The 15,576-nt window shown below is 37.1% G+C and overlaps 1 protein-coding gene across 1 annotated transcript in view; it reads right to left on the bottom strand.

The window, feature by feature from the left end:
- Positions 1-8,432: 8,432 nt before the first annotated feature.
- LMBRD2 (LMBR1 domain containing 2) overlaps positions 8,433-15,576 on the bottom strand; it is a 44,091-nt gene continuing 36,947 nt past the window's right edge. Inside the window, exons 15-18 of the mRNA XM_090276174.1 lie at positions 15,527-15,573; positions 14,085-14,190; positions 11,950-12,079; positions 8,433-11,033 (exon numbers count right to left, since the gene is read on the bottom strand). Coding sequence (XP_090132300.1) covers positions 10,973-11,033; positions 11,950-12,079; positions 14,085-14,190; positions 15,527-15,573 — 344 coding nt within the window. The 3' untranslated portion in view covers positions 8,433-10,972. The remainder of the gene's footprint in view (positions 11,034-11,949; positions 12,080-14,084; positions 14,191-15,526; positions 15,574-15,576) is intronic.

Raw genomic sequence — 15,576 nt, 5'->3', positions numbered from 1 at the left:
ACCGAATCTCCAAAGCCCCCTGCTCCCAGGGACGAGCCCTAGAGGTGGTGAGGTTTAGGAGGCCACACACATTGCGGAGGATCTGCAGCAGCACAGATCACTGCGGGCTGGGGACAGATGGCAAACCCATCCCTTTGTGACCGATTCAACGCAAATGTAGTGAGCACCCACCATGGGCCAGGCACGCACGGGTGGTTCTGCAAACAAAACATGGAGCTTATGTTTGAGTAGAGAGATGCACATTATTAGCATGTATTTGTATGTTAGGCAGTGCTATGTTCTAAGGACAAAAAATGAAGCAGGGAGGGCACCTCTGAGCAATTACAGATGTCCGGATAAGGACCTGCAGGAAGAGGGCGAGCTTAACCAAGCGGATGCTTGATTTTTCTTTTTAGAAACCTTTTACATTTTGAAATAGAAACACATTCAGAAAAGTACATGAAATATGAATGTGTAGTTAATAAGTATAAAAAGAAACATGCTTGTAAAAATTACCCAGGTGAAGACACAAAACACTGCCCTAACTAACCCGAAGCCTCTGAGTGATACCGCGGATTTAAGTGGTACTGTAAGTCACCTCACGTGGCTTCTATAGTTTGACCAATGATGAATCCATTTCTAAGCAACACAGTTTAGTTTGGGGCTGTTTTTGTTCTTTTGCTGTTTTATTTGATTGGATTTTTAAAAATCTTTCCATCTTTTCTCTATTTGAAGCTATATCCTGTTGCTGTTATTTTAATGATTACCCAATTATAGCATGTATCCTTAACAAAGTCCAGTCTAAGTAGTATCTTTACTCCTTCTGGATATTACCATGACCTTAAAACACTATAATGCAGCTTCCTCCACTCCCAACTTATATGGTAAGCTACGTAATTTAATTCTCTATGTATTTTACCTTTAATATGAAATAAAATGTACATATAACAAAGCACACACAAAAGCATGTACTACCAGCCCTGGCTGGTTTGGCTCAGTGGATTGAGCGTCGGCCTGCGAACTAAGTGTCGCTGGTTCGATCTTCCAGTCAGGGCACATCAGAGAAGGAAAACTCTGACTCCAAAAAACCTCCGCTGCCTTGCGGCATACCTCTTCAGGGGAAAGGCTAAGGGAGTAAACCCCGACAGAAAATCCGGAGCCGGAGTCCCTAAGGCGGTTTGACGTTGTAGTCAACACCGGCAACTCCTGCGGCGCACCTGAAGCCAAGCTGTATTGACTCCGTCTTTCCCTTGGACCCTTCAGCTGCGAAGAGAGGGGGGGTCTGCTGCATGGGCAACAGCAGACCCTCCATATCACCCTGCCCAGGCTCTGTAGCTTCAGCTCCACTGGAGAGGACACTCCAGCGTCATCGCAAGATGTCGATTCAACACGGGAGGAGACAGATACCGTGTCACTCCCGAGTTGGACTGCACAGCCATTCTCAGCGGTGCAGAAAGACTCTTAAGAAGCTACACCATCGTCTCTCGAGACGGACGCTGCCGACGACTCAGGAATTCATTACAAAGTGAACACCTATAAACCACCACCCAAGAGAGAGAACACATGCTTCTCTAGTGTTCTATGCGGGTCACTAATTCCCTCCTCCTCCTCAAAGATAAGCGGTAACTTTATGTATGATAATATCTTCCATGATTTTCTTTTTTAACAGTTTTACTACTGTGCATTTATTTTTTAACTCTACAATGTAGTTTTGTGTTTTTGAAATTTATATAAGTAGAATCACACTATATTATTTTCGTCTGACTTTTCTTGATCCACATTTTGTGTTTCAGCCATGTTGTAGCATAGCTGTACTTAATTCATTTTCATGTTGGTATTCCTGTATTTATCATGTTGAATAAATAAATCCATTCTCTTGATTAAATTGTTCATGGTTGAAGCTATTACGAGTAATGCTGCTATGACCATTCTTATACATGTCTTTAGGGCACATAAACATATATTTTTGTGCAATATATATACTCATTGCTAAGTCCAAGGTAACTTTGATTTCTCCTGTTATCTTCTCAAAGTTTCATAGTTTTATGTTAAAATGTTAGTTTTATGATCCTTTTTTTAAAATTCTTACCCAAGGACATGCTTATTGATATTAGAGAGAGAGGGAGAGAGAGAAACATCGATTGGCTGCCTCTTGCAAGTGTCTGGACCAGGAGTCAAACCCACAACCTAGGTGTATGCCCTGACCGGGACTCAAACACACAAACTTGTGGTGTATGGGATGAAGGTCCAACAAATTGAATCATCTGGCTAGGGCGGTTTATGATCTACTTTGACTTAATTTTTGTGAAAGGTACAGTCAGTGTCTAGAATCTTTTTTTTTTTTTTTTTGTATGTGGTTGTCCATTGTTCCAGAATCATATGTTGGAAAGACTGCTTTTTCCATTGAATTGCCTTTATTCCTTTGTCAAAGATCAACCGATTACGTTTACGTGGATACATTTCTGGGCTCTCTCTTCTGTTCCATTGAGTATTTGTCTTTTTTTTCACCAGTCCCACAATGTCTTGATTACTGTAGCTTTATACCAAGTCTTGAAGTTGGGTACTGTCAGTCCTCTGACTTTGTTCTTTGCCTTTAATATTGTGTTGGTTCGTTGGGAATTTCTGCCTCTTTAAATAAACTTTAGAATCAGTTTGTTAATATCCACTAAGTAACTTTTGGGATTATATTGAATCTATAGATCAAGTTTGGAAGAACTGATATCTATGAGGTCTGTCTGGAAAAAGTCCAGCCATTGTTAATATAACAAGAACAGTTTGAGGGACATTGATGTAATCTGGCAGTCAAGGAAGAGTGGACTGGAATGCACATGCGTGAGTAATGATACCTTCACTGTATTAGTCAGTGGGGATGGTAGAAGCCATTGAGTGAGCACATGTACCGTGCAGCTGTTGCATTCAAAATGACTGAGAAAGTAGAGCAACGAATCTGCATCAAATTCTCTATTAGGCTTGAGCATGCCTCTGCGGAAACTATCTGGATGATTCAGAAGTCTGCAGCTGTGGGCAACTGGTGGTTGTCAGCTTCACCATGAAAACACACCTGCTCATGCATTATATCTTGTGCAGTTTTTTTGAGAAACATGAAATCATCCAGGTGACTCAGTCCCCCTGCAGCCCAGATTTGGCACCCTGCAGCTTCTGGCTTTTCCCAAAACTAAAATCACCTTTTAAAGGGAAGAGATTTCAGACCATCAATGAGATTCAGGAAAATATGACAGGGCAGCTGATGGAGACTGGGAGAACTGTGTGAGGTCCCAAGGTGCCTGCTTTAAAGGGGACTGAGGCATCACCGTTCTATGTACAATGTTCCTGGTATCTTCTTCAATGTCTATTTTTCACAGTACATGGCTTGATACTTTCTGGGCAGACCTCAGTGGGGTTTTTCTGGTGTTCTGTTTTTTTTTTTTTTTCATGCAAAACAAACTTAATGGTCTAAGTGCAAAAGTAGAATAAAAAACACAAAAAAGCAAATGAAAAGTAAGAGAGCCCAAAATGTCCAGGCAGTTATGAAAAGAACTTTGAAGGCTAATCTTTGAAACTACAAGTCAAAGGTTTTCTTGATGTTATTGACAGATAATGGGCAAGAAATAAGCACTTCTCTGCTGAGTGTCCATATGAAAGCAAAGTTGCAAAACAAAATCCCACTAACGTAGAAAAAATGTCTAGTGCTCACAATAAAGGAAGTGAGAAATACAATGCGCAGATGTCTGTGTTACTTAAGAAGTAGTGCTATTTTATTCATTTGAACTATCTTAAGTGTTCTTGGAAATTGGAGAAATAATTGCAAACAACGGTAGCCAATGTGTGGGGCACCATGCCTGCTAACTATGGATGGGAATTTGCATGGCAGAGTAGCAACACACGCAGGCGGGACTGGAGCTTAGATCTGACTGGGGAATGTACGAAGTTTCCCTGAAACCCTTTGGTCCCTTCCCATCGGTGCTCGGGCTTATGAAACAGGTTCATGTCCTCCACTGGAGGGTTGGGCCTGTCTCAGGGAAGGCTGGGCCCAGCATGAGGCCCCTTTCCCTGGTGGTGGCCCTCATCAGACGGGCCTGTGGACCCTTCCAGGATCCCTCGGTGGAGCCCAGTGCTGAATGGGAAGGAGGTGGCACTGACACCTGCTTAGGGAAGCAATTTCATGTCACCCAAGCAGAAATCACTTAAAATGTTGAAATAGTTGAGAAAATGCACACTCGGCATCTAAGAACCGACAACTTGACGATATTGAGTCTTCCAATCCATGAACATGGACTCTCTCTCCATCTACAAATTCTTTGATTTCTTTCAGCAAAGTTTTGTGTTTTTTCTCATATATAACTTACATATACTTTTGTTAAATTTACATCTAAGTCTTTTATTTTGGGGGTGCTAATGTAAACAGTATTGTGTTTTTAATTTCGAATTCCACCTGTCCGATATATGGGAAAGTGACTGATTTTTGCACATTAACCTTGCATCCTACAAACTTGCTATAATCACTTACTAGTTCTCTAGGAGTGTTTTTGTCACTTCTTTTGGGTTTTCTGTATAGACAATCATGTCATCTGCAAGCAAAGACAGTCCTTATCTTATTGCATGCTAGACTAATGTTAATGGTGTTGTTTTTTATTTAAAATTTCAATTATTCTTTTTGATATGTAGAAAAGCAACTCTGTTTTCCTGCTCAGCCTGACTAGGGTTCCATCAATTTCATCATTTCAAACACCCAATTTTTGGTTTTGTTGACTTTTATTGTTTTCCTGTTTTCAATTTCAATGATTTCTGCTCTGATTTTTATTCCAATTACAATTACTTATTTTAATTATAAACACAGAATAAAGTAATATGGAATCTAAAGTACATCTTAATACATTTATTTTATATCCATTAATAAGTTTATAAGAAACAAAGAATGCTTTAGCCTACTCAATAGAGCTTAATCTTAAAGATACGATGAAAAATGCATAAATAATGAGCAAAATTCGTAGTAACTGGTAGAAATGTACTTTATTTCATGCAACGCCACATAATTTTCTATATTTTAATAGCCAACCAAATAACATTTCAAAAAATTTATTACATCACAATAAATTAAAATACTACAAAGCAATTAATTGCAAGTCCATGAGTTTGTCAAAACCAAACTAAGAGAACATTATGCATAGATAAGGCCAAAGATGCTAATTTACTTACAGGTAAGTTTACTTATAGGTACTTCGCAGCTTTTTCCAAATACATATTTGAAAATGTAGTGAGAATCTGCAGAGAAAAGTAGTTAATCTACAACCCACTGATCAGATAGAAAAACATCTGTCATTACATATCAGGTCGTAATGGCTGATTCAAGATAAATTTGGCATCATGCACCAAAATAAACATAATGAACATTTTGAAAAATTATGATCAGAAACACATTTGAAAAAACTTATCTTTCATTTCACCTAATCCAATGAATTAGATAATTAGCACGTACTTTATTAATGCAACACAGAAATTAGGCTTTTGCTTGGGTGCTGGTATGTATAAAAAGATACTGAAGAGATGTAGAACTATTTCAGATTCACACTGGACTACTGACCTTTAGAATATTGCCCTAAGGAAGTAGGTTCTGGGCAGAATTTGTTTGAGAAAGGTTTTTTTAAACTACTTAAAAGCAATACTGCAATTAGTTACTTACAAAACATTTTATAAAAATTAAATACTAGGAAGTGACAACAGCAATATCAGAACTCTTTTCCAATGCTATAATTTATAAATATATATTAGATCACAGTAATGTAAAAGACAGGTCCACATGTTCTCTACCTTCTAAAATGAGAAAAATTCTTCAACCTTGTTTTCAAAATATGGACAAAAACAAATCCATTGGATTGCTTTTAAAAAATAAATACACAGTCTCTCCCCTACACTTGGTGTACTAAGTAGGGAAGATGCTAGCCAGCTGTCTTGTGAGAAATATAGCTCTAAGCGAGTAGATTGATAAGATTTATATCAACAATATCAACTCAAAATGGTGGTGTATAGTCAGATTAATAAATTTTGACTTTACCCTATATGTCTGCCATAGTAAGCCACTAAGCACTGTAAAATCTCTTTTTGTAAAAAAAAATTTGAGATCAAAACAACCATGGAAGAAAAGATTTTCAGGTTAAAAAAGTTAATTTTCCCTGGGGAATGTATAAAAAACAAATGTCTTTTGGGATATCAATGAGAAGAGGAACATGCCATTATTCTCGCTTTAAACAAATTTAAAATTACAACAAGGCGTCCATCAACCTCAGTGGACAAATCTTTTGCGAATGAGAATAAAATTTTAGGAAAGTCAAGCTGAGCATGAAAGAAATTAGAGGTGAGGGGATGTTCCCACTACAATGGGATCAGGGATGGAGCAGGCTAGTAGTGCCTGCTCTGACGGAGGGGACGGCTCACAGGGCGTGGTCCCAGGAGCCAGGACAGAGAGCAGGACAGGGAACAGAGGGAATTCCTATTTTAGAAGGCCTCCTCTAACCTGTGTACTGTTCTAACCTCTCCTAATAAAAATTTTAACAATGATATTATGTTTATAAATTCCTTCCATAAAAGTCTCAAGTTTTTTTTGTTTTTTTTAAAATCCTCACCTGAGGATATTTTTTTTTTTCCATTCCTTTTGGGAGAGAGAGGAAAGGAGAAAGAGAAATATCGGTGAGAGCGAGAAGGATCAATTAGCTGCCTCCCATACACGCCTGGACCAGGGATCAAACCTGCAACCTAGGTATGTGTTCTGACTGGGAATCAAACCTGCAACCTTTTGGTTACAGGATAACCCTCCAGCCACACGGGCAAGGGCAGTCTCAGGTTTTTAACATCTTTTTGTTTGTTTTTTAACAATCACTGCTTTTGGAAATCCATTTTTATGCTGAAACATTACACTGAGAATAATTAATTTTACTGAAGGGCCCTCCTTAGCAACCTAAAATACAACACGTAGCCAGCACAGGTCACACTTACATTCACATGTGCTTAGTTATTACCTAACAAAACCTGTTTCCCTACTTTAGGGGCAACACTGCCACTTAAGTAGTGGGACCTGTAGTCGGAGTGAGTTCCTTTTGAGTGGACTGATCATCAAAACCAGCTGTGTACCCAAAACAAGAATAGAAAAAAAAATACAATAAAGATTGAATTTAAAAGAAAACAGAAGAAAAATCTGTCAAAACTTTAAAAGTCATACTCTAATGAGACCTCATACAGGTAGGAAGGTGTAATTGGAATGAGAAAGGGAAGAGGAAAGATAAGCCTCTAAACTCATTTTCTTCTAAATAATTAGAATTTAATACAATATGATCCAATACACTTTGGAGATTCAAGTATGTTAAGATTTTTCAGGGACGAGTTTTGCCTTAGGGTAAATATATTTATCCTTGTGATTTTCAGGCATGGTCCATTCAAATAACAGATACAAAACTCACACAACTGAACAATGTGAAGTATAATCACAGAGAGTCTATTTTTCCTTTAAAATGGTAACCAACACACCATTAAGAACATTCCCTAAACCTATTAAAGGTATAAAAAGGTGAGGCTTGCTACTGTACATAAATGAAATGCCTTCATTAATATGCTCAAATATACTTAAGAAAACATACATTGCCTTTCCCATCCACACTTAATTTCATTTAGGCACACAAAAGGCATAAACTTAAGAACTGATAATCTAATCAAATAGAGTCCAAAAACTAATCAGCTGGCAGCATTCTTTTTTGAAGGTTTGGATTGTCAAGTTGTCTGATCTGCGTTTTATAAATATAGAACCTTTGAATATTTCGATTTAGCTCTGAAACGAGGGCCTCTTGTGTGATGAAATTATTCCAAAGCCCTTGTATTCATTTGGTAAGAGAATAAAGTCTAATAATTAGGCTTATACCTTATTTCTAAATTTAATAATGATTTTTATAAAAATGCTCTATTGCTAATAATGGATTATTGGTGGAGTAACAAAAACAATTAGCAACTTACAGGTGATTCATGCAATTAGTAAATATTAATTATTATTTTCTGCAATGATTATTTTGAAGTACTGGCTTACTGAATATCCTATGTAACAATTATTTAGAAAAATAATATAAAAAATTTAAATCAGATAACTATTATTATGTAAGAAAGACATCAAAAGGTAATTGCCAGAAGTAACACTTCAAGAAATGTACTTTGCATGTGAAGTGTATTAATTTAGTAGTAATGTTTTGCAGATGTTATTACATTTTAATAAGCTTCTCAGAAAAGAAATCTTTTGTACTTACTACAGCTTTTTACACATGGTGGCCTAAAAAATATGAACTTCGTTTCCCAGCAATAACCTCTTAGTCTTCAGGGATTAAATCATTACTTTCTGAACTGAAGTGTATCTAGCCAGGTAACTTTCCCATATGACGGTATATAAAATCCTGCAAGATAAGTTTTGCTTAGAAAGCTGAGCGCTCTCGATCACTTAACCAAAGCTACTTGGGAAATAACTTGGAAGTCATAAAGGGGTCTACTGTTCGTGAAGTATAATACTTCGATTATTATAATCATAAAAATTTAATAATAAAGGAAAGGAGTATATTCTCTTACACTTTCCTATCAATTTATCTTAGGCCATTGTAAGTTATAAAAGTAATTAGAAACTATCTTCTTCTCTGCTTCAGCTTCTACAACAGTATCTGAGTTTTATGACAAAACCTGATGAGAAACAACATTATACTTAAGGAAAATATTCCCAAGACTAAATAATAAAACAACACAGGACTTTTGGTAAATTTTCCCAAAAACATCTTTGCTTGGGGACTTGTAAGATTCCCTATAATAAATAGAATCTGGATCCCTTTGTGGGGTGGTCATTTCCCCATCCGACTCCTTCAAGCAGCACTGGGAAAAATAGGACAGCTAACTGATTTTGTTTTCTTTCTAAGCTCCACCACTAAACCTCAACTCAATGCCCTCACAATAGCTTTGTGAGGTAGATCAGGAGGGAAACAGCAAGTTCCATCTTCATTTTGCAAATGAAGAAAATGAGGCACTGAAAGGTTACATGATTTGCCCACAGTATTCAATGGTCAATCATGAGATTACAAACATTAAATTATCTCTGCTCCTGGCCTACTGCCCCTCTCTAATCACACTTCACAATGGAAGGCTCTGTGTGTGTGTGTGTGTGTGTGTGTAGTCTCAAATGGACACTCTACGTGACCTTTGATTGAGAATAAAACCTATCTATTGGTAATTATTTTAAAAGGGAGCTAATCTAAAAAAATCATAAAAATTTAAGAAAATTAGATAAATAGGTAGATACACCATTCCTTTCAGTATCTGCAAAGATCTGTGTCTTTAAAAATTTACATGATAACGCTCAGTAAAGAGGAAAATTAAAATTAAAAATGATGATTCAAGGGAAGATTATCTTCAAGAAACATATAATCATATTGTTAGAGTGACTGTATAATTCATCTTCAAACAAGAATGCTTAAGAGTGAAAGTGGGTGCTACAAAAATCACACGGGATAGCAGGTTTTTAACAGAGACAGCCACGGGCAAGCTTGAGTACAGTCACCACTGGGTGAACCCACTGTGTGGATCTTCTGTGACCTGCAGACATTTCTGGGACATAAAAACTCGGCAAGCATGTTTTCCTCAACTATATTCATTGTGTAATGTGATGCTTTAAAATATAATACCTAATTCTGACTTAAACACAAAGCTTAAAAAATTAATTTAAAATAATTAGCATGTTTGGGACAACTGTAATAGAAGAACAATAAAAAAATTTGTAATAAAAAAAAATAATTAGCATGTTTAACCAACAAGTTATTATACACTCCCATTCCAACATACAGGCATACCTCATTTCATTGCGCTTCGCTTTATCTTTCCCCACAGATGTAACTTTTTTTATAAATTGAAGGCAATACCCGCCACTAGCAAAAGATCAGGGCTCACTTTATTGCAAGACTCACTTTATTGCTGTGGTTTGGAACCGAAACCACAATATCGCCAAGGTATGCCTGTAGTTCTGTTTTCTGTAAACCACAACTTAAGTGTTAGTAATAATAGGAAATGGATTCACTTTTTACCTTCAAATAACCAGCGGCTCTTTTTCAAAAAGAATAAACAGGCACCTTAAAAATTAGAGAACTTGACGAGGATCTTTGGTTATTAAAAAAATTCTACTATTTATAATCGATGTGTAGGATTCTCCTTATATGGAATAATCAAAACAAATCAACACACTCAATGATAAAGGTGAACAGTTCTCTCTGAAATGAAAATCTTGTACAAAACAATACCACAAGTATACAACAATTTCCAGTTGCTACCGAAGAATGAAAGAACAATACGTCCCCCAGTTATCGCACACATGCTAAAGCTCTGACACCACCGGCTGAAGTACAATCTTAACTGCACATGCAAACCCCTCACTAATTGACAGAGTTGAAAAGAGCTTTGACATTCAGTTATGTCTGGTAAGTAAGCCTTGTTTTAAGACATGGGTTTTGTAAATATGGTTATTATTTGAGGTCTCCAACTCTTTGGGAAATACAGGATTAACATATTCTTTAAAAACAGCAAAAATGTAAATCAATCAAAATAGAGTTTTATAATGTTATTTAGTTTGACTTGGGGCTTCCTTGGAGTTTTAAATCAACTTTCCTGGGAAAGAAAATCTGAAACAAACTGTACTACATGTTCATAACACACAGTGATCTTTACCATGAATTAAATCCCTCCACTGTAACTGTATTTCCCAGGCAGACACTTCAGGAACGGCATGTAATAAATTCTACTAGAAAAGATACCCCTCTATTCAATGCAGAATGAACTATTATTACTAAGATGTGATAAATTTTTAGTATTTTTTTTTTATCCTGACACTTTTCACTGAGAATACAGTGTAAATTCGAGGGTACTCAGATGTTCATAAAGACTGAACTGATGTGTTGGTTTGGGTTAGTTATTCCATAGATTCTTTCAGGTTTTAAACATCATCAAATATTCTGCTGCGGGACATCGAGAGATATCGTCCACCAGGCTGATACCTGAAAGGTGGATAAATAAATGGTCTGAGGCATCAAAAATAATAAAGGAAATGAGAAAAATAAGGATACATTAAAAGGAATTGGCTACATAATCTGTAAGCACGGTAATATCTATCCAGTTACTGAAAGCTGAAATTTATTTTCCAAGGATATTATCCCCAAGGGATTTATATAATTATAAATTAACCAACAACTAACTGTTTAGAGCCTCGAGTGCATGCACGACAGGGTGAGAGATGCAAAAGAAAAGGAGTGGAGAAATGGAAAACACATTATGGAACTTAAAAGATTTAACAAGCACTTTTGATTGTTGAATATGAATAGAATATTGTTTTGCTATTTATAGGCAAATATTGTCATGCACATGATATTTGCTTTTGTTTAATTATTTCCATATAGCATCGTGGCTAAAAGCACAGACTCTGTAGTCAGAGTCGTGGGGTTTGAATACCTGACTGCCATTTACAAGCTGTGTGACTCTGGGTTAAGTTACTGAGCCTCTCTGGATTCAAATCTCACTGAATTTACAACCATAAAATACAATATCATTGTAAAAGTGGTTAGAACAGTGTCTGACACCCAGTCATAGCTAGGTGGCTATTGCTAAATATGGTAAGTTTTATAAATGAGATTATCATAAATAGAAATTGTTAAGATTCTTACGATCAGTATCAATTCTTGCTTATTTATAATGCCCCTAGTAATTTATTAAGATTTCAGTTACCACCCCTGGGTGCTATAATTTTAAAAACAGAAAAGCATTAGAAGGTATAAAGAGTTATCAAAGGTTGCTTCAAATGTTTCTTACTAGCAGTAAAGATGGACGTTTTCCTTACGTGTATTTATCTTGTCATGTCAGTATGTTATTAAAATTTCAGAGGAATGCTGGAGCCTCAGTGCCGTAGCGGGAACTTACCTTCCTGATTCAGATTCAAGGGGGTCGTCGGTAAATGCTTCTGCATTAAAATCCAAAGGTTCTGCATCCTGTAGGAGCTCTATCCGGTCCCTCTCAGTCCTGTTATTACCCCGGGTATATTTGGATGCTGCTGCAAAAGAAGAAAAGAAATATGCTTACTTTTCTATAGTCATTATGGGAGACAGTCTATGAACCCCGAGAAAAGTCAAGGTTATAAAGGATCTGAATTTTGATTGTGACAATATTAAGAAAAGATAACTCCATGGCTTCTTACAATCAGATTTGAATGATAGGTAGTATGATAGAAAATAACAAGAAAAAGTTCCCCCTTTTAGCTAGCTAAGGTCAGAAGCAGCTACAGTGCCAAGACTTAATTACTATGAATCAGTTAATATTTAACTATGATCTCATACCAGTAAAATTATTCATAATCAAATCAAGTTTCAGTTGGTTTTACAGTGAGTCCCAGGGCTGCTACATCTCACTTCTTGGCTAAGATTTTCTTTGGGTGAGCTCACTTCCAGCTCTTTAAGAAAGGCCTGAATATTTTTCCCAATAGGCAAGAGTACAGGGCAGCAATTTCCAACAGAAGTAAAATGCAAGCCTCATATTTACTTTTGATTATTCTAGTAGCTACATTAAAGAAGCAAAAAGAGCTAGGTGAAATTAATTTTAATGCTCAGCAGCCACGTGTGGTCAATGGCGACCATCATCCTGGTTAACGGCGACCATAATCCTGGTCAACACAGACCCAGGGCACTAACCCTCCCTTCCGTACGGGGATGCGATTTTCTTCATAATCGACATTTTAACAATGTTCTTCTGAGCAGTCCAATCGCTGCAAAATCACTTTATGATGGAGTTCTTCTAGAAAACTTGGGGCAAACCAATTCTATCACATCTTGGACTCTCCCCTTCATCTTTTCTCCCACTCACTCAGCAAACGCGGGTCGTCCACCATATGCCAGGTTCCCGCTAACTCATCATCCTAAGGCTTTACGTCTTAGGATCCTTCTACTCTGTTAACTCCTATTCCATGGTGAGCGAACTTCCAAATCTTGCTGCAAAATCCTCCTTCTATTTCCTAGCTTTAACTAAATGTCAGCTCATCCCCCTTTCATCTACCCTGAGTCGTGCAAATCCACCCTTTCCTCTCCATCTCCAGGGCCACTGTTCTTTATAGGCCCTCGTCATTTCCTGACTGCATTACCAAAACAGACAGCAAACTGGTCTCGGGGTCCCACTTCCCTGAAAATGATGCTTTACGCTGCTTTCAGAATCTTTCTAGATCAAAAATCTGAGTGTGCTTCTTTCCAGATTGAAATCTTATGTTTGGGATCAATTCCAAACTTCTGAGCACGGTAACATGTTTCCCAACTATCTCTGTGGCCTCCGCTCTTATCAGGCTCCTCAGACTTCAGGCTCCAATCAGAGAAAAACTTGCATTTCCCCAAAGGTTCTCTCAGGCCGCTCATGACTTCTTCCGCCTACAATACCTTCGCTGGCTAAGTATAGTGCTCTTCTTTATCACAGACATCCTTTCCCAATAAAGAGCTTTTTCCATCCCTGAGCACAGTTCTCCCAGCATCAGGTGTGTGGTACTGCACGTCCTCCAAGGACAGACAACCCCTGCCTTCTACTCAGTGCTGGTTCTGTACGCAAACAGGCTTCCTGCCACCTTTCCAAGGCAGATGGCAAATGTCTCCTGCCTGGTATCAGTCCATCACTGAATTACGAGCACCTCAAGGATAGAAATTTATGTTCTCAACATCCCTGTATACCTGGGCAAGTACCCGATATGTGGGTCAGTCAGAAAATTATTATAAAAACGACTGAATTTAAGCTTAAATCTACTAATACAAAACAACTAGGTAAATAATAGAAATCAGTACCTCCCTAGAATATGCCTGGGGTAAGTATTATTACTTAGGGTAGTGCAATTACAACTATTCACCTAGATCCCTGATGCCTCCTTGCCCTACTAGAATGCATACTTGAGTTTCCTTCCCTCCGATACACTAAGAGATTAAAAAGGAAAGGCACTGCAGGACCACATTTCTGAATGGACATCCTAATCCTCAGTCTCTATGCAAGCAAACGTAAGAAAAAAATTACTCAGACAATAAACTACTTACATCGGTTCGTACTAATATCTGAAAAATTTGACTCTTTTGGATCAATATGAACATTTCTGTTTCTAGTGGAATCTTCTCTATTATGCCCATAACGTTCTTTCCATTCCTAGGAAAGAAACATCGATAAGTATATAATGAAAGAACTCATAGGCAGAAAATACTTCACCAGTGTCAATAGATTACATATAGAGAGAGTAATATAATTTCTTTTTCATCGGAAATTCACCAGATAATCAGTATAATTAACACAGTGCTTTTAAAAATCATAGGTCAATAATTTTTCTTATCTTTACATGATTTTAATAGTATCCAAACTTAACTTTTTCAAACTAAGCTATTTATAGACACATTTGCTAGCTATGATTATTTTGTTATTTAATTCTGAAATATCAAAACAATATTACAACTACAATAAACTTACCTTGACAATGTAGAAGTTATGAGAGCGCATAATAATTAATGAGATGGCAAAATTTTCTTCCACACAAATTAACTACAAATTTAGAGACCTCTCAACTCATTTTTGATAGCAAATTGAAGTTGTATACAAAGGCGATTAGAAAATGACTCACATGGCACTGCGTGTAGCCTTCACTTCACTAAACCACATCAACTAGGATTCTACCCACTAAAGTCTTAGAACCGAGCACTGAAAGGAACGTGATGAGAGGGCGTCTAATGCAGCCTCCCGGGCAATGCGGGTTTCATCCTACAGCGGCCGGCCCAGGTGCTCTTTGGCTCCCTTACTACGTGACATGGAAGTTTCCACGCATGAGCCCCCCTGCAATTTCAGTGAACCATGGAAATTTTCATAGAGAAGGGAACTCCACCTCCAGTAACTTCCCCTCTTTGGTTCTAGTTATGCCTCTGAAATAAAGAACAAGTCTCCTTTTACATGACACACACTCAAACACATGAAGACAACTATCAAGTCTCCTGAGTCTTCACTTCTCCAGTACAAATAACACCTATGTGTTGAAAATTTGTGATAACTGTGACTAGATTTTTCTCATTTTTTGCCTTTTTACTCTCTAGGAAAAGGTTAATTTGCCTCAGCAAATGGAAGCATGAAAAAAATTAAAGAGGAATAAAAGTAATGTTATATTATAAAAAAGTATTATTTTAAAGCAATCAAAATTACTTTAATATAAGACTGATGAATGTATTCATTCACTGAATAATTATTTACTGAGCACGTACCTTGCTCAAGACACTCGTAGATGTTGGATATGAATTTATTACTAAAGACTTTTTAAAATATGACTGACAAGACACCTAGCATGTATATATATGAAACTAGTCAAGTTACTTTTCTTTAAATATATATCATGTCCTTCCCAACTATTCTCTGGTCTTTAGCCAATTATTCTAAATCAGTAAGATTCTTCTGGTATTTCACATTAATCTTTAGATTACAGCAGTTTAATAAGTACTATACTTACTCTTCTTCGATTTTCACCTTCTTCTTGCCTTTGTCTTTTTCTCTTCTCTA

Source organism: Furipterus horrens, unplaced genomic scaffold (assembly GCF_987537825.1).
Source record: "Furipterus horrens unplaced genomic scaffold, mFurHor1.1.pri manual_scaffold_5, whole genome shotgun sequence".
Classification (NCBI taxonomy): domain Eukaryota; kingdom Metazoa; phylum Chordata; class Mammalia; order Chiroptera; family Furipteridae; genus Furipterus; species Furipterus horrens.
This window is presented reverse-complemented; position numbering and strand designations above follow the sequence as displayed.